Raw genomic sequence first — 23491 nt, 5'->3', positions numbered from 1 at the left:
ATATTTTGTTCCAGGGACTCCCAGAAGCAAAGACTTGAGTTAAAAATATTAGCTTTGAAAATATATGTGTATATATTATTCAAGGATTTGCAAACATTTTCACAAAAAAAGAAAAGAAATAGCAGACGCGATATGAGCTTGTATATCTGCTATTTTTTAATATCCAAAGTATAAAATAAACGTTAAATTGGTTAAAATCGAAAATGACACAGATGCTTTCCCGGTTTTAACGTGTAAAAAAAAAAAAACATCACTTACCCTACCTTTTAATAGGCTCTATGCACAGCAGCCATATAGTAAAGACAGGTGTTACCAATGATACTAATGAAGGCTCTGTTACATTCTGGTCAAACAGAGTCAGGGTTGCTGATATTGTGCATATTGGTCGTTGAAATTTTAAAAGTGTGAGAACCACTGTGCTACACGAAATGGAACAGAGCCTTTAGTGTCATTGGTAACACCTGTGAAGGAAGTAAGGAATAGGCCTAATTTCCATCCAATATGGCTGCTGTGTAGAGAGCAGGGACGTACAGAGGGATTTGGAGAGGCAGGGGCTGGAATTTCAAAAGGGCACCTATTGGATTCTTTTTTACGAACAATTACCATACTTTTAGGCCTGAAAAGTATAATTTCGTGCTTAATGTCCCCAAAGTCACACACCCAACAATCTTTGAACTGAGCAGATTGGACCTTCCGTTCCTGAGATAATGGCCAAAACATCTTGAAAACGGCCACTTTCGCCGGTTTTCGATCGCCAATTTTCGATTGAGTTTTGGCTATCGTTGCCCGTTTTTCTTTAATAACACAGGCTTGGAAGGACAAACTAGATACCTGAGTAAAGTTCACTTTGAGCTGCATCCAATACATCCACTGCCATTTCCTTCGGCCTTACCGTTAGGCCGCTAGGGGCAGTTGAAATTTCTCTTTTTTTTTTTTTTCCTTTTCCTTTTCAGTCTTTAGAGGGCACTTTTCAACCAACAGGTAAAAGGGCAGGGGCTCAAGCCCCCCTTTCATGTCTATGCACCCCCCCCCCCCCCCCCCATTCCCACCAGGTGGTGACAGTGTGCGGTGAGTGGTGGTGACGTGACAGGGAGGGGTGACAGAGGAGGACAGCAATGGCCACACAGGAGCCGTCCCCGCCCTCGTCCATGGAGAGCAACAAGCCCGGCTTCAACAAGCAGATCCTGTCTCCTAACGGCCTGGAGGAGAAGCACCTGTGCAACCTCTGTCACAACCTGCTGAGGCGGCCCGTGCAGGCCCAGTGCGGACACCGCTTCTGCTCCCACTGCTTCAACAGGACCGTCAGGTATTGATTGATTGAATACTTTATTTTGCACATGGAAGTACAGTTTACGATACAGGGTCAACTAAAATGGGTCGTCCATGAAAGCCACAATGGCTTGTTTCAAATGGGGTCCCCACGCACTCAATTCATGGAGTATACGGACGGTTAACGGTGTTCAAGGGATAGTTCACCCCAAACATGACTTGAGTAAAAGTATACTGCAGTGTAGAAATACTCTGATTGAAAGAAGACTTTAAACTAGCATAACAAGCAGTAGTATTTATGACAATGTTTATTAAGGGAATAAAATCACGTCTAAAGGTCGTCAAAAACCCACCCAGTTGAATGGAGAACATTTTTTTCCTGACACCAGCAGGGGCAAAACAGCGAAACTACAGGCCATTCATATGAACTGTCACTTCCTATATATACTCAATTTCAAAGCAAAAAGCTGGGCCCTTGGTCCTACCTTAACACCCCCCCCCCCCCCACCACACTCCTATACCACACACTCATACACCCATACCACCAACCCCTACGCCCCACACCCCATACAGCCATACACCCCAACCAACAACTGACTCTGCACACCCCAATTTAATTAGTTTGATTAAAGGACCACTTCGCTCCTTTTCAACCTATCGTCGTATAATTGGTCACCACTAATGCTCATTATAAGATGGCACTGCTTCTGCCTACCAGTAATCTCTCAAGAACAGATTCTGCTCTCCGCTTGAATCTGTTGGGCGGGTTCGTCATATCGCGTACGCACTGGGCTACAAGTGGGCGTGCCGCGCTTTACCCAATCAAATGTAGTGTGCAGGATTTACGAGTCCGCCGATCCTTCCCCACTAGAAACAAACCGAAACTCATTTAACAATAGCGTCCTCGGAGCAGACAAAACCAAGATATTCACATTTTAACTTGCTCTTTCATCATAGAAACAAGTGGGCTTATAACCAAAATATGTGTATATTTGTATAAATATTGTTAGTGGGAATGAAAACATAGTCGCACCACCGGAAGTGAAAGGCTGAAGGAAGACCAAAACCCCGGTTTCCTTGCGTACGTGTGCTACGTCGACTTCCTCCCAGAGCAGAGTGAGCTAGTAAAAAACAGCAGAGGGCGCTGTTTTTCCTTTTCATTTGGCGATGGGTTCCCAGATTGGCCTACCAGTTACATCATCAATGGGTAATCCAAGCTAATAGAAACAGCTGGAAAGTTAGCATACTATAATAAAAGCCTTTGTTCTCACATTAATAAAACCAACAGACAGACAGACAGACAGACAAACAAAATGTCCAAACCTTACCAGTGACTGATGATGTCACTGGTAGGGAGGTGTCTGAACTGTCCACAGCCCTCCTTTGAGACACAGAGTGAGTGGACAGAAATGGTGGCATCTTATAATGAGCATTAGTGAGGACCAATTATATGAAGATAGGTTGAAAACGGGTGAAGTGCTCCTTTTACTGACATAGGAAACTGTTTCTCATGTTTTCAGGATATGAATGTTTATATACCGTACATTTAGACTGTTAATGTAAGTGTCATTGTCCCGATGCAGCAATGGACCCCAGAAATGCAACGCTTGTATTAAAGAAGATATTTTCGAAGAGCCGACATCGATTTTGAAGCAAGGATGTGTGAGTAGCAGTGCATTTTAAACATAAAAACATTTTACAACAGGTCACATGTGGGGTCCTTGAAGGGGTTCCAGGGGGTCCCCAGCTAAATGACCAAATTGGGAACCAAATGGATAGTAACCAGGGGTGAATGTGGCTCTAAGTTCTTGCTGGAACTGTCAGGGTCAGAAATTAGTTACTTGGGTCAGACCCCCCCCAAAAAACAAAATGCATAGAAAACTGCATTTTGATTTTGGCACAGTTATACTTCTTCTAACTCAACAGTTAACACAATTAAATCAAATGGTACCACAGATTTTTGATCTTAACACAAAACTTCAGTATCAAACTACTTTTGTTTGAAATTAAATTAAATGGAAATTACAATTAACCAAACATAAATTAAGAACATAAGGCAAAATGTTTCAATGTGCACATTAAAATGGAAGACCTTCTGAAGATAACTTAAACATTGACTTTTTTTAAATGAAAAGGAAATAAGTAAATAACATAAATTAACAAAAATAAGTCCAAATGTCTCTTGCAAATGTGCACATTTGTACTACCCAACCAGTTTGATATGCATCAGGCTATGGACCCCGTTTGATACCATTTTGATCTCTGGGACCCCCAATCTACACTGTAGTATCATTATATTGTTTCATTTTCTACCTTAAACATCACAATTATCTTGTATCACTGTGGATTCGTTAACTTATTATGTGGCTTTTTTTGTACAGGCTTTCCCTGACAATGCAGCTAGAAGAGAAGTTGAAAATCTACCTGCTGCTTGCATCAATGAAGGCTGCACTTGGAAGGGAAATATTAAAGAGTATGAGGTGAGATGCTTTTTTAAAGGGATTAAGCTTAAACGTTTGTAACATTGCAGTGTGTTTACCTAACAAAACGATATATAATTAGTTTGACCCATCATCATTTCCCTCTGTGCCAGCAGTTATCAGCCAGTGGAGTGGTGTGGTGGTGTTTACCTGCTGAAACACATTGAAATGTGATGTCTCCCCTGGACCCAAACTAGTGAAAATAGCCCAGATAGACAAGCTTGTAGATCGGCTATTTTCTTAAACACTTTTATATTGTGTTCCTTTATTTAGTTAGTTAGTTAGTTTCACACAGAAAAATAAAGGTTCCAACTGGAACCAAAACTGGTTCTTCAGAGTGATGCCATAGAAGAAACCATTTTTGGTTCCAGAGATGTGCTTTTCGAAAATAGCAGATCTACAAACTCACAATGTGTCACAGTGCTGTAGATCTGCCATTTTTGATGAATGTCTGCCTATTAAGACATGGTTTAAGAGTTCAAAGGTTCCTCAAAGAACTTTGACCAAAAAAAAAAGTTCTCTAGAACTAGATGAGGAACATGAAGAACCATTCACTAGGTGGTTCTTTGTGGAACCATATAGCCTTTTAAATAACCATTTAACACATTGACTGCCTGATATTAAAACATCGTTTTTCATCCCCTTGGCAGCGTTTATTACGTTAAATAGATCTTTGAAAAGCCGTGGAAGCCACGTTGTGTACACAAATGTGACTCTACCCCACCCCTTTGTTCCTGAGAGAGTAGAGTAGAGTTTAGAGTAGGGTTTACATTTGTTCCTGTGTATCCACTGGAACAATAACATTTCTATCGGCCATAGCTCCAGCTATGGCCCGTTGAAAATGGGTGGTTTTCAACAAAAAAATAAAATAATCTGAGTTAGAAGTGTTTTTCTAAAAATCCTAACGTTGGGGCGGACGGACGTGACGTTTTTTGGGATGACGTCACATTCGTCTATTCCTTCTCTGAGTGACGTGTGATCATTCCTAAGCTGTGGAATTGTCAGAAAAGGCAACTGATGGATTTGAAAGAATGCATAATGCGTTCTTGGCAGGCAATGTGTTAAAGAACCATTCTTTTTCTGTGTGTAGTTAGTTATGAAGTTCTTTAGAATTCAGTTTGACATTTATGTATTTCTGAATTTATTTGATAGAAGCCCACTGTTTGAGAACCACTAGGTCTAATGCATATCAAACCTGGAGTCCTTGAAATGAAAAAAAAAATGGCATTAAACGTTCTCTCTCTCTCTCCCTCTCTCTCTCTCTCTCTCTCTCTTTTCTTTGTGTCTTTTGCAGATGAATCATGAGGGAAAATGTGAGTTCATGATCATCCCGTGTCCGTCCTGTAACGAACGCATTCGCTTCAACGAGCTGGAACGCCACAACGAGCGCGAGTGTCCCGAGAGAACGCTCAACTGCAAGTACTGCAAGGAGCCGTTCCACTTCAAAAATATCAAGGTTCAAAACGGTTCATTTAAATAAATACAAAAAGCATTACGTAACTGACCCCAAAATAATCACATTTGACCTGGGGACCCTTGTTGTTAACTTGTTCTTCCATCATAGAAACAAGTGGGCTTATAACCAAAACGATCCCATGGGAGAAATGGTGTTAATGTTCCGTGGATAAATATTGTATGTAGGAATTAAAACATAGGCGCACCACCGGAAGTGGAGGGCTGAGGGCAAACACCAGTTTCAAGTCATCGTCGGTCTATTTAATCACTCCCCCCAGAGTCAAATGCAAAAGTGAAATACGCTGGGGGCACTGTTTGTCCTTTTTCTTTGACGATGGGTTCCCAGATTATCCACACAGTGATATAGTCTGGCCACGCGAGGCTAGGATGGCATTACATTTTGTTTGACTCGGTTCCACAGATAAACACTGTGAAAATAGCAGATCTACATGCTCACAACGCCTCGCGTTGTGTACCTGTAGATCGTCTATTTTCACAATGTTTGCCTCTTTAATGTTTGACAATTAAAGCAATAGTTCACTGAAAAAAGTACTTATTTTATACCAATTACACATGCCATGAAGCCTTGAATTCATGGATTCTGTCTGTCTGTCTGTCTGTCTGTCTGTCTGTCTATGTATCTATCTAGCCATCCATTTAAATATTACTTGATTGATAAAATTACCAATTTTATTTTTAGGCACATGATGAGATCTGTCCCAAGTATCCAATGATCTGCGAGGGCTGTGCCAAGAAGAAAATCCCACGAGAAAAGGTACGTGACAAAATAAAATGTTTTTTTTTTGTATTATTGGAAAACTCGTACTAATGTCAGTCTAAAGGTAGCTTTCCATCAAACAGACTAGTTCAGACTAGTTCAGACTACTTCAGACTACTTCAGACTGCAACAGTCAGCATAAGCAGTCGGCCGATGCGCACATTGTTGTGCTAATTTGTTTAGAACTGGCAGGCTGGACTGCCAGTGTTGCCAGGTCTGCTTATTATAAGCGACTTTGGGCTTGTTTCCCTGCAAAGTCGCTGGTAAATAGGGATGTTCTCAGCGTTTTTTCTTCACTGACGTGCCGTGGTGTAAAGTAACTAAGTACATTTACTCAAGTACTGTACTTAAGTACAATTTTGAGGTACGTTTACTTTACTGCAGTATTTCCAATTGTCTATACTTTTACTGCTCTACTCCACTACATCTCAGAGGCAAATATTGTACTTTTACTCCACTACAATTATTTGAACATTTTGGTTACTAGTTACTTTGCAGATATAAATCATTACATTATAAAACATACATTAACCACTTTAGCCATATTTTATACATAGGCTATTTGAAAATAGCCGATCTACAAGCTCACAACGTGTTGCATATCGACACGTTGTGAGCTTGTAGATCTGCTATTACATTTTTTTGGGTTACTTTTACTTTTGGTACTTTAAGCACATTTTGATAACAATACTTTAGTACTTCTACTTTCTTTGAATTCCGGACTTTTACTTGTAACAGACTCAGTGGCGGAGCGTCCGGGTAGGCCAGGTAGGCGGCCACCTACGGTCCCGGGACTCCGGGGGCCTGGGCCGTCAGATCACATGGACCTTTTTTTATTAGAATTAGACGCACTTTACGTGCTCCGCCTCTCCGCAGCCGCCTCTCAGCAACTTTCCCAGAGATTCACCAGCTTACATGGAACTGCAAATATATTCGAGGCACCCCAATACACTGTTGGAAGCTCACCCTAACCCTAAAACCGAAATAAAGTAACAAAAAAACGAACACAATCCGCCCAAAACCCGCACATTTTCGCGCGCACGGGCTGGGCACACGCGCACACGCGCTATGCGCAGGGGGGGGGGCTGATCAGTGTGCTGTGCCTACCAGCCCAGCTTGCAGTTGTTCCGCCACTGAACAGACTGTAGAGTAGGCCTACATCTACACTGCAGTATTGATACTTTTACTTAAGTAAAACATTTGAGTACTTTTTCCATCACTGCTGACGTGTACACGCCATTTTTGAAAGCGGCTATTCGAATAATAATAATAATAATAATAATAATAATAATAAATTAACACCCAGAAAATAGCCAAAACTGAGCACATTTCGATCTATATGGCCAAATCTCATTTGAAAAAAGTAGAGTACTGTATATGAAAGCCATTCAAAATGTTTATACTATTGGAATCTTACACACCTGCTCCCAAATAATTAATTACATCATTCCAGTATACGCAAAAGTAGGTCAAATCAATCAGCTGTCACCAGCTGCAGCGCAAGTCAGAGCTGTCCTTAAACTAAACCATAACATGACATATAGAATGCATCTTCAGACAATTGTGAGTGCAAACGTAGGCTTATTCTCTCTTTCTCTCGCTCGCTCGCTCGCTTTGAGAGACGGAGAGAGAGAGAAACAGTGAATGTAGGTTTTCATAGACCTGGTCGCTGATTTCACTCACATATCTGGCAACCTCGAAGCAGCGTTGATCAAACCTTTACCCCTAGCTCTCCCCCCTCTTTTCTATCCGACGGTTCTAATAGTCGGCGCAAGAACTGAACATGTCGGGTTCCCCCGAGTCGGCCGAAAAGGCGCAGACGGACCACCCGACTGAGCCCTAACCGACGGGACGACAATATCCAACGCTTCTCGACGCCAAGTCGGCTCAAAATCTGTGCGGTGGAAAGCTACCATAAGGGCACGGCCCCACCGCACTTTTATTTTACCTCTGGGGCGGAATCTGCCACTGCTTTGTCAATGCAAATGCGTGGATTCTTGGAAAAAATCTGCAAGACCAGGAATCCACGCATTTGCATTGACAAAGCATTGGCAGATTGCTAAAGGGGGGCTATATGCTTCAAAATAATCTAACCGACTAGGGTTTACAACTACCTGAAAGAAAAAGATCAAATCTCACGGTATATATGTACATTTTTTGTATGTTATGTTAACCCCTTGAACCCCAGCATCTATATTTGGGGGGAACACTAGCCAAAAATAGCAGATCCACCAGCGTTGTGAGATTGTAGATCGGCTATTTTTGTAGATCGGCTATCTTCTTGGGGTCCCTGGCACAAAACATTTTCAGATTGGGGTCCGCGGCCAAATTCATATCAATTTGGGGGTCCTTGACACGAAAATTCGAGAACTACTGGTCTAGGGTGCAGGAGCGCCCGAAAAAAGTTCTGAGACCGCGCCCATTCTGATTGACGTAATTTTTGTAATTAAAACCCACCCTGTCCGAGCAAAGCAGTGACGTCAGATGGAAGCATGTAAGGCCCCTTAGCAAACCTATTAAGAAAACTTTTTAAAACATCTTTTTAAGATAATGTTTGTTTTATTTGTATTTATTATTAACTTTTGTATTGTGCATTCTTCTGCAGTATGTGGACCATATTAAGTTCTGCAGCAAGTTCAGAACTCCATGCCGATTTCATGTTGTGGGGTGTGATATGTCTGTAAGTATTATTTCTATTATTACAATAGGCTCTATGCACAGCAGCCATATTATCACTTCCTTCACAGGTGTTACCAATGATACTAATGAAGGCTCTGTTCCATTTAGTGTAGCACAGTGGTTTCCACGACCCCCATAACTCTGAGAGTGTACAAATGGAACCAAATGGGGGGGGGGGTGACCAGATGACAGTGAAGTTATTCACAATTTAAGGACTTTCTGCCAATCTCTCAGTCAAATCATGCAAACAATTCCATTTGGGCTGTAGGGGTGCTTAGCGTCTGATTTAACATATACTTGCTTGGTTTCTCCCAATAAATCATGATGTATATCCTATTTTTGGCAAACCATTAGTTAATTAATATAACAAACTAGGCCAATCTCTCAGTCGAAAGAGATTGGAAGTCGACTCAGACACCCCTCGACTAATTAGTCGACTATTCGACTAATAGGCTCTATGCACAGCAGCCATATTGTGAAGACATTCCCAGGTGTCAACAATGATACTAATGAAGGCTCTGTTCCATTTAGTGTAGCACCGTGGTTCTCCGATTTTTCAATTTCCATGACCCCCATAACTCTGAGAGTGTACAAATGGAACCAAATGGACCCTTACGGGTCCATTTGGTTCCATTTGTACACTCTCAGAGTTAAACACTCGTAAGGGGCCATTTGGAAACCCCTTAAGGAACCATGAGGGTCCCTGGACCCACATTTTAGACCCACTGGTGTAGCAGAGTGTTTCCAGTGAGCCAACATGCACAATATCAGCACCCTGACTCTGTTTGACCAGAATGGAACAGAGCCTTCATTAGTATCATTGGTAACACCTGTGAATGTCTTCACAATATGGCTGCTGTGCATAGAGCCTATCGAGGTCATGCAGGCCTAAAAGTAATCAACAAACTATAAAAACTGGTCAAACATTGGCCACATTGTTTACACAGGTTCTTTCCCGGTCTCAATGGGTTACTTAATTCTTTCACATTATTGTATAATTCTTTTTATTTTTTCACGGTGGTGCCAGAGCTGTTCCACTATAGGTACTTCTCTGTCTCATTTCCTCTTTGTCCCTTTGTTTGTCACCCAGGTGGAGAAGGAGAAGATCCATGAGCATGAGCGCGCCTGTGCGTACGAACACCTCAACCTGCTTCTGCACTACATCATGGGCATGAAGGTCAGCACAGAGGGCTCATCCTGGCATCTCAACAGTTGCCAACTGCCTATTACACCCTAGCAACAACAGGTTTACCCTAAGAACCACCAGTTTTACCAGTTTTTCATTTGTATTTATTTTTTGATATTTTTGGGGGCTTTTTCTGGGCTTTATTGATAGGACAGTGGGCTGACAGGAAATGGGGAGTGAGATGGGGGGGGTGACACACAGCTAAGGTTGTCGGGATTGGAAGTTGAACCCGCGGCACGCTGTCAAACTGGATTACCAGCATATGTGGTATGCTAGGACAGCGGAGGCCCCGTATCGGTCAATTCTGGACAACTACCTATCTGACCGACTTGACATGGCACTCCCTCGGGTAACACTCGTGCCGAGTTTGAAGTCAGTCTGTCTGAGATATGTGAACTACAGCATTTATAGTTAGATTGTTATTATTATTATGAATAATACTAAAAATAAAACTAATGATACTACTACTACTAATAATAATAATAATAATACTAATAATAATAATTATATAATAATTATATTATTTTATTATTATCAATGACGTGATAATACTGATGTCATTGTATTATGACCCTACTATAACACTACTAACACTATCAATACTCAATACCAGCAACATTCTTAGCGATCCCACACTGTTTCTTCAGGAACAGTACTTTCTAGTATCATATTATATTATATTATATTATATTATATTATATTATATTATATTATATTATATTATATTATATTATATTATATTATATTATAATTATTATGAATAATTTTCAGGTCAGCATGGAGGGCCTCCAGCCCCAGGGCTTGGAGCTGGCGGGACACAAGCTGCTGGAGCTCCACCAGTCCCTCCGGGAGCTGGAGCAGCGAGTGTCCCAGCTCTTCTCCTCCACCTCCTCCTCCTCTGGGCCTCATCCCCCCGTGCAGGGGCCGGCCTCCACCTCCACCTCCAACTCCTCCCCCTCCTCCTCCTCTTCATCGTCCTCCAGCTCCTCCTCCGCTCCGCCCCCGCCGCCGGGGGGCGGCGCGTCTGCGTCGTCGACGTCGGCCCCGCCCCCCGCCGCCGCCGCCCTGGCCCCGCCCCCGCCGCCGCAGCCCGCCCTGACGGTGTCCACCTCCTTCACCCCGCTGCCCAGCTCGGTGGGCGCCGCGCTGGAGCTGCAGCTGCACAGCGAGAAGACCAAGGTGGATCCTCTTTATTTGTTGTGACTCTGGTATTAGGGCAGTGGTTTTCAACCTTTTTCGCGTCAAGCACCCCCAAATTGACACACGTTAGCCCACGGACCCCCCATTTGAAAAGATATGCCAGGGACCCCCAATAAGAGACGATTTTTACGACTCTAGCAGTGATTCTCAACCATTTTAATTTCAAGGACCCCCAGTTTAACATGCAGAGGCTACAGACCCCCATTAAATGGCATTTCTATCTCTGGGACCCCAATTTATGTATAAAATCTATGTTAATTTAACTCTGAGAGTGTACAAATGTACATTTTTGTACATTTGTACACTCTCAGAGTTACAGACCCACAAGGGTCCATTTGGTTCCTATCCATCATTTAGCTGGGGACCCCCTGGAACTCCCTCAAGGACCACTGGTGGTCCCCGGACCACTGGTTAAAAACCACTGGTATAGGGCACTGTTTCACTGTTTCCCAAACCAATTTTTATGGGTCGCCAGTACTCAGTACTATTTTTTGTTTCCTAAAATTAGTTTTTAATTATTATTATTATTATTATATTATCAAAATGTTCCATAAGTTAAAAAAAAAAAAAAAAAGAATTACATTAAAGGAGTAGTTCACCCAAAAAATTACTTATTTTCTATCAATTACACACCCCGTGAAGCATTGAATTTCTGGCGATTATTTTGTTTCTGTCGCATTCCTAAGCCAATAATTTGATGACTGGTGGTCTCTCCGGTAGGAGACTCAAAGAGTTTCCTTTGAGTCTCCTACCGGATACGTTAGCATCTTTCCGCCGGTTATCAAATTATTGGCTTAGGAATGCGACAAAAACGAAAGAATCTTCATGGGGTGTGTAATTGATAGAAAATAAGTCATTTTTTGGGTGAACTATTCCTTTAAAATAAAAAAGGGAAGTAGAGAATGAAGTGGTGAAAATAGCAGATCTTCAAGCTCACAACACGTCGCACCGCGACGTGTTGTGAGCTTGTAGACCGGCTATTTTCACTAGACTGGGTCCCGGGGAGACACCACAGTTAGACAAAATAAACTAACCTTGAACCTTGAACCTTGGAAGGTGGCCGAGCTGGGCCGGCGCTGCACCGACCTGGAGGTGAAGGCCGGCACCTTCGAGAACGTGGTGTGTGTCCTGAACCGAGAGGTGGAGAGGTTCTCCACCACCATAGAGGCGTCCAACAGGCAGCACCGCCTGGACCAGGACAAGATCGAAGCTCTGAGTAACAAGGTATTATAGGAAGGATCAAATCAAATCAAATCAAATCAAATCAAACTTTATTTATATAGCACATTTACAACAGACGAAATTTACCAAAGTGCTGTACATGGAGGGCAACAACAAGAAAATAAAACATATGAAACAAGGTTAATGAAATTTTGCCTGTCAATCATCGCCTCTGCTCCGCCCCCACCCAAAGGAAAGGATAGGGGAGGGGAGGGGCGAGGAGGAGAGTGCACTGCAAAAAAAACAAGGTTTCCGGCTATGAAAACCGATGAATATGAGATGTAAACTCAGAGAATTTACAAGAATTTACAAGAGTTTTCCACTCGGAAAACTCAAAGTTTTGTAGGTCGGTAAACTCCTGTATGGTACCAAATTAAGTATGCGTGACCCCCTGCTGGGGTTGCTGCCAGAAAATCACACCTTCAGCCCTGACCTAGATTTCCACAATTTGGTAGGGGGGAGATCCCCCCTCCCTATCTCGAGTAATGCTACTGAGCATGTGCAATAAGCCACGTATGATTGGCTGTGACGTAGGTGGGCATCCCGCCCTCATTTTGGGGGTCACATTGTGTGGGGGGGGGGGGGGGGGGGGCTCACAAGGTGACCCCCCCCTCCTAGGGATCTTGGGGGGGGGGGGGGGGGGTGCCCCCCCCCTTATTTTATTTATTTATATATATATATATATATATATATATATATATATATATATATATACATATATATATATATGTTATGTATGCATTTATTTAGTTATATACACACACACACACACACACACACACACACACACACACACACATGATTCTGAAAACAAATAGGCAACAATCTCAGTCAGGTAAATTGTGTTTATTGATAAAAAAAGAAACATATGAATATATATATATTTTCTTAAAGCGAACATTTGTTACTCAAATCTTTGTTTCTGGGGATTCTACAAATATCTTCTAAAACAGTAAAAAAAAAAAATCCCCAGGGGTCCTTGAGGGGGTTCCAGGGGGTCCCCAGCTAAATGATGGATAGGAACCAAATGGACCCTTACGGGTCTGTAACTCTGAGAGTGTACAAATGGAACCAAATCTGCTCCAAAATCGTGGAAAATTTGTGCAAATCTTTGAATATATATATTTTCTTAAAGCGAACATTTGTTACTCAAATCTTTGTTTCTGGGGATTCTACAAATATCTTCTAAAACAGTAAAAAAAAAAAATCCCCATCTCCAAATGTTTTTTTCCAGGGACCCCCAGAAGTTGTACAAAACTCCCACAAAGGGGACAATAATAACAAAAAGAAATTGTAGTTCTGTCTCTCAGGCAGTGTCTCGCTGAACGGCCTCTCTTGTCTTTGGAGTCCCTCCACCAAACTGGACAACTTAGTTACTGTGTAAGAGAGCTAAAAATGAGCTGTTCTGTGCCAGTGTGTCTCGCCGCACGCGGTGGTGATAAAGGGAACGCGGGTCTCTTCGGTTGTCTTTCCTCTCCTGAAGCACCTGGCATAAAGCAGAAAGCTCCTCATCTCTCTCGGGTGGAGATGAAACAATCCACACCGCCCGTCCATCTACGATGCCGTCCTCTGCGCCCACACGGCCCTTTCTCCATCAGACTCCAGACATGCAGTCCTGGTGGTCATCAACTGTAAAACATAGAATAGCAATTAAATTATGTATTACATTACCATTATTACAGGAACACAGAATGTAAAACAAAAAAACATCTTACAAACAGTTCCATATAACTTACCCTCAATCTTCTCTGTCGGCTCTTCATTGAGGCATTCATCTTTTTCTTCTGGTCAGCATTCTCTGGTTGGTCCAGGCGATGGCTTCTTCTCAGAGACTCAAAGACAGTCCTGCAAGCCGCTGAAATACAAGGAAAACACAATTAGGATCTATTTAGTTGTTTATCTACACAAACAACACAATTCCACATCTACACTGCTCTAAAAGAGAACCTACATGTGACTGCAATGTTTAACTGGCCCCAGTAAAAGTCTAAAAAGCAGTATATGTTAGTTGACTTGATTCCAGAGAAGCCAGTTTCAGAGTGCAGACTGCAGACTGTAGACACCTCCACCCCACCCCCGACCTGTTCAAAGCCTCCATCAAAACCTAGCATTTAAGCTTTTGAACTGTATGTGAAAGGCTAACACAATTACCTACTTAGATAAAATAAAACAAACCAATAAATATGTTGTAGCACATGTAAAAGTTTCAGCTAATAGCTTAGCTAGCATACTATAATAATTCAACCAAGACAAGCAGGAAGAATACCCAAACTGAGCAGCATAAAACAGCATGAAAATAAAGTTTAGCTTGTGTTTAGCTTGATGTAAACAAGCCATAGGCTTTTTGGGGTTTAAAATCCTCTTAGCAGACCTTGTATTGAACTGTAGGTTACTTGCTCTTTTTTTTTAGCAAACTGCTAATAAAGTATTCAATCAAAATCAAACAAAGGAATACACAATAATCTATAACTTAAAGAGATCTGTACAGCATGTAAATCCACTTACTTTCTTAGTTTTCACTCCTCTCTGCTTGGCTCCTTTTCTGATTTGAATTTGGTGAACAAAGGGACTCAATGGGGTCCTGGAAGGGCCCAAATAAGGACCTTTAGCTGTCCTGAGAAATGCCTGACCAAATAAACAATAAATAAATAACAATAAAATACTAACTGAATACTAAATACAATGGGCTTGCCTGTCTTAAGGTAAATGTGTAATAATGCATAAAAGCAAACATCACCAGCCTTTATCAACATAACATGTGCTGCTGTAAATGAACACCCGTCTCTCTCTCTCTCTCTCTCTCTCTCTCTCTCTCTCTCTGTCTCTCACACACACACACACACACACACACACACACACACACACACACACACACACACACACACACACACACACACACACACACACACACACCATCCCCCTTCACACCTCAAGCAAGCTCGCTTGCTTAGGCTACTCCCCTGTCTGTCTTTGAGTGTCTTCCCACAGGTCCTGCAGGCTGGGCATTGGGTTTTCTGAAAAACTTGTGTCCAAAACAGTTACTTTTCAGGATTCCATTTAAAAAAGCATTTGATGCTTTTGTGTGACGCTGTAGTATGAAGAAGTAGGGCGTTTATCTAATAAAAAACATAAGTTTGAATATGGAGATAAGAGGTTTCTTTTCGACAACAGCGATATAGCAGCAACTAATTTGGTCTTCTTCAGTTTAGTCTTTGGTTTGCACACATCCACTCACTTACTGATTCTACAGACTAACACACTCCATGCCATTCTTTGTTATATTTAAGTTAAATATATGATATTATTGTATACACTTTTAAACCAGCCGTGTGTCTTCCTCCTTTTTGTTATGGCCTACGAGCCAGGTCGTAACAGTGTACAGTAGGTAAGATACCCGCAGCAGCACATAAAGCAGACATGTCCAAAGTCTGGCCCAGGGCCCAAGCGTGACACACAGGCAAAGGTGGACGCACGCACACACACACACACACACACACACACACACACACACACACACACACACACACACACACACACACACACACACACACACACACACACACACACACACACACACCATTAAGTCAGTCACCTATTCGGTGAACAGATATGGGAAATATTCTTATTCACTTAGATTATATATAAAAAAAAGATTAACAAATGAAGCCCTTTTTTAAGCCCTTAACAAAAACATTGAAAAGTATAGTTTTGTTTTGTTCCATTTTTGCTTTGGTAATGGGGAGAGGGAGAGAGAGACCCCCTCTTTAAACAAAGAGTGAATTTGGATGTCAAAGGAAATGGCCAGTCTCCTGCTGGGTCTTTGTCTGGCAGAGGAACGGTAAATCACTGATTTCCAAAGTATATAGACGTATTTCACAGTAAACATTTTCAACTGTAAATTTCCAATTACGTACAAAAACACCAGCAAACTGCAGGTTTACTGAGCAACTGTAAATGCCCAAAAATGCCCATTAATGCCTCTTTTCTTGCAGTGGTGGGTGGGATTAATGGCCTGTGACTTCACTGCCCAAGGGCCAAGCTCAGATTACTTTTCAGCCCAATTATTCTGAAAACCCCATACCACAGAAAATCCACTGAATGTTCAAAGTTCCGATTTTTGGGGTGTAATTGCGGTCATAAAACCCCCCAAAAAACATAAAAATTAAAACAAGTGAAAATGAATGTCATAGAACCTTTAAAAACTAGTGAAAAGAAGTGAGTCTTGAGGCGAGATTTAAAAACCCTAATAGACTGAGCAGTTTTAATGGGGAGGGGTAGGCTGTTCCAGAGCGTGGGGGCAGCAGCAGCAAAGGCACAGTCTTTAGTCTCGTTTTAGGGACCACCAGGAGCGATTTGTCAGCAGACCTCAGAGCCCTGACTGGAGAGTCGGGTTCAATAAGCTCTGTGAGATAAGAAGGAGCCAGTCCATGTAAAGATTTAAAAACAAATAAAAGGACCTTAAAATTAATTCTGAAAAAAAAAAAACAGGGAGCCAATGGAGCGCAGCTAAGACAGGAGTGATTTCGCTTTTTTATGCCAGTGAGGAGACGGGCAGCCGTATTTTGCACCAGCTGCAAGCGCCTGAGTGCGGACTGCTCAATACCTATATATAAAGTATTACAATAATCGAGCCTCGAAGAAATGAAGGCATGGATAGCCATTTCCAGTTGTTTAGGGGGGAGGTAGGCTGTTTACCTTAGCCAGGAGTCTTAATTGGAAGAAACTGCTTTTGACGACAGAGCACGTCCTTGTTTCTTTCTTTCTTTCTTTCTTTAATTTATTTATTCGGGGGAGACCATTGAGAGCAAAGCTCTCTTTTTCAAGGACGCCCTGATAACAGCATTTAAAACAAATGAAATACATACATAATGAAAAACCATAACAAACATTTGAATCAAATTACGATCATCACAGATACGAAAAAATATAGTGTTACATGAAACGGGAGCAGTTACTATGCAATGTGTCCTCAAGAAGTACCCTAAATGTTTCTACTGTGACCAATCGCTCCAGTTTCAGAGAGTCCTGAAGTCTGTTCCATTTGTGTGGAGCATAATACATGAAAGCAGTCTTTCCTTGTTCACTGTTCGTCCGTGGACTTGTATATCTAATGTGTGATTGTGAACGCGTTGCATGTCCAGTAACTTTTGGCTCTAAAAGCGAAGATAGGTACAGAGGAAGCTTACCACACAAAAGTTTCCAGTGTTGCCAGATGTAATCGAGCGCAGCGATAGTTCAGGGAGGCACGGCAGGCGCGACGGTAGCTGCTACACACTCATACTCTCTATCCCCCCACTATCCCATTGACTGCCAAGGACGTAATAATACGTCATCTCAAATCCAAGGCTTGACCGCCAATGACGTAATATTACGTCAACTGGTGTTGTTTAGTGATGACGCTAGAGGGCGTTCTTCGCCAACCTATGAATGATGCCCTGACTTGGAGAGAAGGATAGACCCGGAAATTACGTCATCTAAAGCATTTTCATGCCGTCCGCTACAATGTTATTAGATTTATAAAAATCACACCTGTGTGAAGGTAGCGGCGCCTTTTTGTCATCACTACATTTTGTCATCAATAAGTGTTTATAATGTGTTTATAGCCACGTGTCACGTGAAGCTTGACCAATCACTTTGTTGACGTGTCTGACCAATCAGAACGTTGACGCAAAAGCCAGGTATAGAGGGCTACCGCTCTATACCTAAAGGTATAGAGCGGCTAGCGCCGCTAAAAATACATGTATCTCGGATTTCTTTTCCCAGATCGCGTTTTTGTTAAAAACGAGCTATATTCAACTATACAGAACGGACGATCGCGGTTGCAATATTTCTTCTCCTGTGGAAAGAAGAGAGTCTCGATCGTCTTTCCACGAGACATTGTTTGTAAAAGTGGACTTGGGCGCCACGAGAGGCGTCAGGCGAGCGAGTCGTTGGCGTGCGTTGCAAAGTCCACTTGAGCCGACTCAGCGCCATTCGAGTTAATGGCCCGATAGGGATAGTGAAGTGATTGAACTAAATTTGGCCCAATACCGCCTTCAGTTCGGTCACGGTGGCGTTTGGACTCACCAAAAGTTTGTTTCTTGACGCGTTCGCCTCGCCCACTCCAGCCTGGCTCCTTCCAGCAGCACTTGTATCGGCAATAATAATAATACCCCAAAGTCACCCTTGTGTGTGTATTTCCTAATTCCTTTTGTTTCTATGTTTGTTTCCTAAATTCCTAGGTGCGCTATAGCGTGCGGTAAGAACTGTTGCTTCTCTCCGAGTCCAAACACACCGGAGTCGCACACGTGTGTTCATTATATCAATGAGTAGGTGACGTGAACCACCACCAATGCGCCATATGCTCCCTTGTGGCTTGGTGGTGCAATGACACCACCATATAAGGAATATAAATCAGATAAATCAAAAACACCCATATTGGCTCCTACAGATAGAATCGTAACTCATATCCCCCCTAGTCAACATGTGAAGTTGTGTTGATGTGTTGATTTTGTGTTTGTTTCACAGGTGCGTCAGCTTGAGAGGACAGTGGGACTGAAGGACCTGACCGTAGCAGAGATGGAGGGCAGGCTGAGGGAGATGTCGGCCACCACCTTCGACGGAGTCTTCGTCTGGAGGATCTCCGACTTCACCAAGAAGAGACAGGACGCCATCGCTGGGCGAGCTCCCGCCATGTTCTCACCTGGTAAAACCTTCTAAAACTAGAGCTCTGCTATTGACAGATCTCTGTAGATCTACTATTTTATACAGTTCTTGTTCTTGTGTTTTTTTAATGTGATTTATTAGATTTTTTTTTTCCATGACATTTTTTGATGATGCATGAAACCAAAATAAAGGGCTATATACCTGCGACCCATAAAAATGTGTCCACGACCCATTGTTTGGGAAAGAGTGTTTAAACTACAGCTCCCATCATGTTGTCACCTGGTAAACCTTTTAACACATTGAGTGCCAAAACCGTAATATTACGTTTTTGCAAATACACCCGTGGAGTGCCAAAAAGCCAAAAAAACGTAAATGTACGTGAAATCGATCTTTTTGTTTTTTTCATTTTTTTTCCACAAGGGGGGGGGGGGCTAGCGCAGCCCTGGAATCACCCTTGAACACTCTAAGAAGTAAGGGACAGATGGATCACCGTGCCAAAAAAATCTGGCTCCCATCCGCTTCCATTCTATCTCCTTTCTAAAACACCTCTGTATCTCCTTAACTTTTTACAGTGGGCAAAACGAGTCATTCTCGATGCGCGATCGCTCCGCAATGGTGACTCGCGTGAGACATGTTGTTGGTCCTGGCTAAAGCCTGGACCCTCGCGCACCCCTACACACATGCATTGTTTTTCATGGATTGCTCGTCGTGGAGTCTACAGCTTTAAACAGCGCAGCGCAACGCAACGGTGAGATTTCTGGCACCGAACTTAATCTGTTATTATAAAATTCTGGCATCCAATGCGTTACACTATAGCTCCTGCCATGCAGTGTTGATTTTGACAGCAAATTTTTTATTTAGTTTTAGTCATAGTCTTTTGAATAAATTTCCATTTAGTTTCAGTCACATTTTAGTCATCTGAAATGTTTTACTGTTAGTCTAGTTTTAGTCGACTAAATATCATAAGATTTTAGTCGACTAAATCTACAGTTGATTTAGTCGACTAAAATGTATTTGGTCGGTGCCTTGATGCCGTCTTAAAGGCTGATTTTACACGTGGTTGCATGCTGAAAATAGCCGATCTACAAGCTCACAACGCGTCGCAGCGCGACGCGTTGTGAGCTTGTAGATCTGCTATTTTCAGAGCGCAACACCCGAGTGTTGTCCCTCACCATTAGTCCCTCACTAACATTTTAGTCTAGTTTTTATTTGTTGACGAAATTGTCAATATATTTAGTCTTAGTTTCAGTCATCATAGCTTAGTTTTTATTTAGTTTTTATTTAGTTTTCGTCAGTGAAAAAAGGTAGTCGACGAACATTTTTCGTCATAGTTTTAGTCGACGAAATCAACACTGCGCCATGTCCTCACCTGGCATACCTTTCAAACCCAAGATGAGAAAAAAGACAAAAAAACACCCACAACCCGCACATCCACGCTGCACTACAAAGCCAAAGTCCAGTAACTACGTTTTTGGACACACCGACTTATTTGCGTATCCCAAAGGTCAAATATTATTAGCCTTCAGGGATTTGGGGGATAAACAATTATGAGATTATATGTTTTGCTTTCTGTCTTTGTGCCCCCTGCAGCCTTCTACACCAGTAAATACGGCTATAAGATGTGTCTGCGCATCTACCTGAATGGGGACGGGACGGGGCGCGGCAGCCATTTGTCCTTGTTCTTTGTGGTGATGAGGGGACTGAGTGACGCTCTGCTCAAGTGGCCCTTCAACCAGAAGGTAACGCAGCAGGACACAACGCTATGTTTTGGAAGCATTGACCAGTGGTTCTCATATGTTTTCGTGCCAAAGGACCCCCAAATTGATATGTATTTGCCCACGGACCCCCATCTGAAAAGATGTTGTACCAGGGACCCCTAGAACACAAGATTTATGTAAAAAAAAAACACTTTGAAAAAAATCGAAATCATTCCAGATCTTACAAACATTTTCGATACATTTCAATTTTCACACGCTGTGAGCTTGTAAATCTGCTATTTTTGAATAGCCAACATATACATGGATGAAGTGGTTAGAATGGTTGTGATGCTATATTAACTACTTTTGCTTGCTAAGTCAGTGGTTTTCATCTAACAATTGTTAGATTAGATTTATGACATATTCTTGTAAGTGGAGCGAATGAAACCTATGGTCATTCTTATGCATTCTCTCATTTGGAATAGCTTCTTGCTGGTGAAATTCTGGTGAAATGAACCACTTTCAACCTGTCATCCCTATTTTGTTTGTCATAGGCAAATATAATTCAAAAATAGTGAAAATAGCCAAGCTTGTAGATCAGTAATTTTCACTATTTTTGAATTCAGGCCTTAAAGCTGCATTATGTAGTTTGTGGTATTATTGGCCACTTTGGACACAAATGACATGGCAACTTCATTACCCAAGAGTCTCTGCAAGCATGTCCGGCGAGGACACGCTGTGTCTTTGCTTTGACTGACAGTTCTGCCTTGGTGCAAATGCCAGGAGGAAGCTCATTGTCTTCCCTGTACATAATAATACAGTCAAGACTAGCAGGGACCCCCTGAGTCTATACATTTGGAAGGAAAACATGTAACTGTATAATTTCGTGGGACATAATATGCTATCCATCTTCAACCACTTATCCGGAGTCGGGCTGTATAGTTGTTAAAAAGTTACATAGTGCTGCTTTAAATCGCGGAACCGTTCCTCATTTTGCTGGGGGCCTTCTGGGACCCCCTCAGTCATGCTTTTGGATCCCCCGGACCCCAGTTTGAGACCCACATGCTTTATTAAAAATCACACCCAGTGTGAAGTGGGCGGTGTGTGGTCATCACAACATGACTCACTTTAAAAAAAGGATAAATGACTTTTTTTAAAGTCCATACTGCTATTCATAGGGCTGCACATGTGTCATGTGTTTCGCTAGCCAATCACAGTCCTGAATTTGCAAAGTCAGCCAATCACATTACAGTTAGTGGTGATGACACTAGCTGTAATGTGATTGGCTGACTTTGCAAAAGTATCGATTTGCATTAACAATGGAAGGGTTAGGGGTGTGGACTGCGTTGTAGACTATTGGCCAATCACGGTGCAGGATTGGTCAGTGTCCAAAACTCACTTATAGGGGGCGGTTACACCGCCCCAAAAACCTAAACCTATTTTTGGGCGGTGTAGCCGCCCCTATAAGTGGGGTTGGGACACCTCATTAGTACACCCTTCGCTGTACTGTGATTGGCTCATACATTAGTACACCCCTAGCTGTACTGTGATTGGCTGACTCTATTGGCTGACTCTATTTAGCACTGTGATTGGCTAGCGAGACACATGATGAAATTAATAACCTAAAATAGGACTATGCACTTAAAAAAAAAAACTTTTTTTTAAGTGAGCTTCCATCACTGTGATGACCACTGTGATGACCACACCGCCCACTTCACACTGGGTGTGATTTTTAGCGGTGCCAACCGCTCTATACGTGGCTTTGTCCGTATGTCCGTGTGTCCGGATGAGCACGGGATGAGCACGGCAAAGAAGCAAAGAGCTATAACTTCAGTTTGCAGCATGCCACCAAGTCCAAATTTGGTATGTGGACTTAGACCACCAATAGGGACGAGCATGAATTGATGACGTTATCAAAGAGGGGTCCAGGGACCCCCAGCGCCCGTATGAGCACGGGATGAGCACGGGATTTTAAACAGCTATAACTCCAGTTTGCAGCATGCCACCAAGTCCACATTTGGTATGTGGACTTAGACCACCAACAGGGAGCAGCATGAATTGCTGAAGCCCCGCCCCCTCTGTCTTCCCATTGGCTGGCCTTCAAACAGCCATAACTCAAGTTCGCAGCATGCTATGGAGTACAAGTTTTGTACATGGACTAAAGGCAGCAATAGGGACTAACTGTCATTACTTAAGCCCTGCCCCCTCTGTCTGCCCATTGGCTGGGCTTTAAACAGCCATCATTCCAGTTTGCAGCATGCTACCAAGTACAAATTTGGTAAGTGGACTCAGACCACCAATAGGGACGAACTGAAATGAGTTAAGGCCCGCCCCAAAGGCACCGCTTCCTTCACACAGGGTGTGATTTTTTTTCTCTCTTTTCGGCCTGTCAGGTTACTCTGATGCTGTTGGACCAGAGCAACAGGGAGCACATCATCGACGCCTTCCGGCCCGACGTCACTTCCTCGTCCTTCCAGCGGCCGGTGAGCGAGATGAACATCGCCAGCGGCTGCCCGCTCTTCTGTCCGCTCTCCAAACTCGACGCCAAGAACTCCTACATCCGCGACGACACCATCTTCATCAAGGCCATAGTGGATCTCACTGGCCTCTAGGTGGCAGCACTGTGGACCGCTCAGGCTCTGTCTTCAAAAAAAAATAGCTTCGTAGCATAATTGCCTAAGTCAGTGGTTTTCAACCTTTTTCATGCCAAGGACCCCTAAATTGATATATTTGGCCGCGGACCCCCATCTGAAAATGTTTTGTGCCAGGGACCCCCAGAAGCAAAGAGTTAAAAATGTTCGCTTTAAAAAAACATATATATTGAAAGATTTGCACACATTTTCAAGATTTCTCAAAAGTAGCAGATCTACAAGCTCGTAGA

At 42.6% G+C, this 23491-nt stretch overlaps 1 protein-coding gene across 1 annotated transcript; it reads left to right on the top strand.

The window, feature by feature from the left end:
* Positions 1-1115: 1115 nt before the first annotated feature.
* LOC311038328 (TNF receptor-associated factor 2-like) lies at positions 1116-23222 on the top strand (the record flags this gene model as incomplete). Its single annotated transcript, XM_084047781.1, has 12 exons — positions 1116-1306; positions 2853-2931; positions 3651-3749; positions 5044-5205; positions 5905-5979; positions 8588-8662; positions 9752-9838; positions 10619-11026; positions 12104-12271; positions 18776-18953; positions 20504-20652; positions 23004-23222. The coding sequence occupies 12 exons, from the start codon at positions 1116-1118 to the stop codon at positions 23220-23222; spliced, it is 1890 nt and encodes a 629-aa protein (XP_083903907.1).
* Positions 23223-23491: the final 269 nt, after the last annotated feature.

Source organism: Gymnoscopelus microlampas (genome assembly GCF_963454915.1).
Source record: "Gymnoscopelus microlampas genome assembly, chromosome: 21".
Classification (NCBI taxonomy): domain Eukaryota; kingdom Metazoa; phylum Chordata; class Actinopteri; order Myctophiformes; family Myctophidae; genus Gymnoscopelus; species Gymnoscopelus microlampas.
This window is presented reverse-complemented; position numbering and strand designations above follow the sequence as displayed.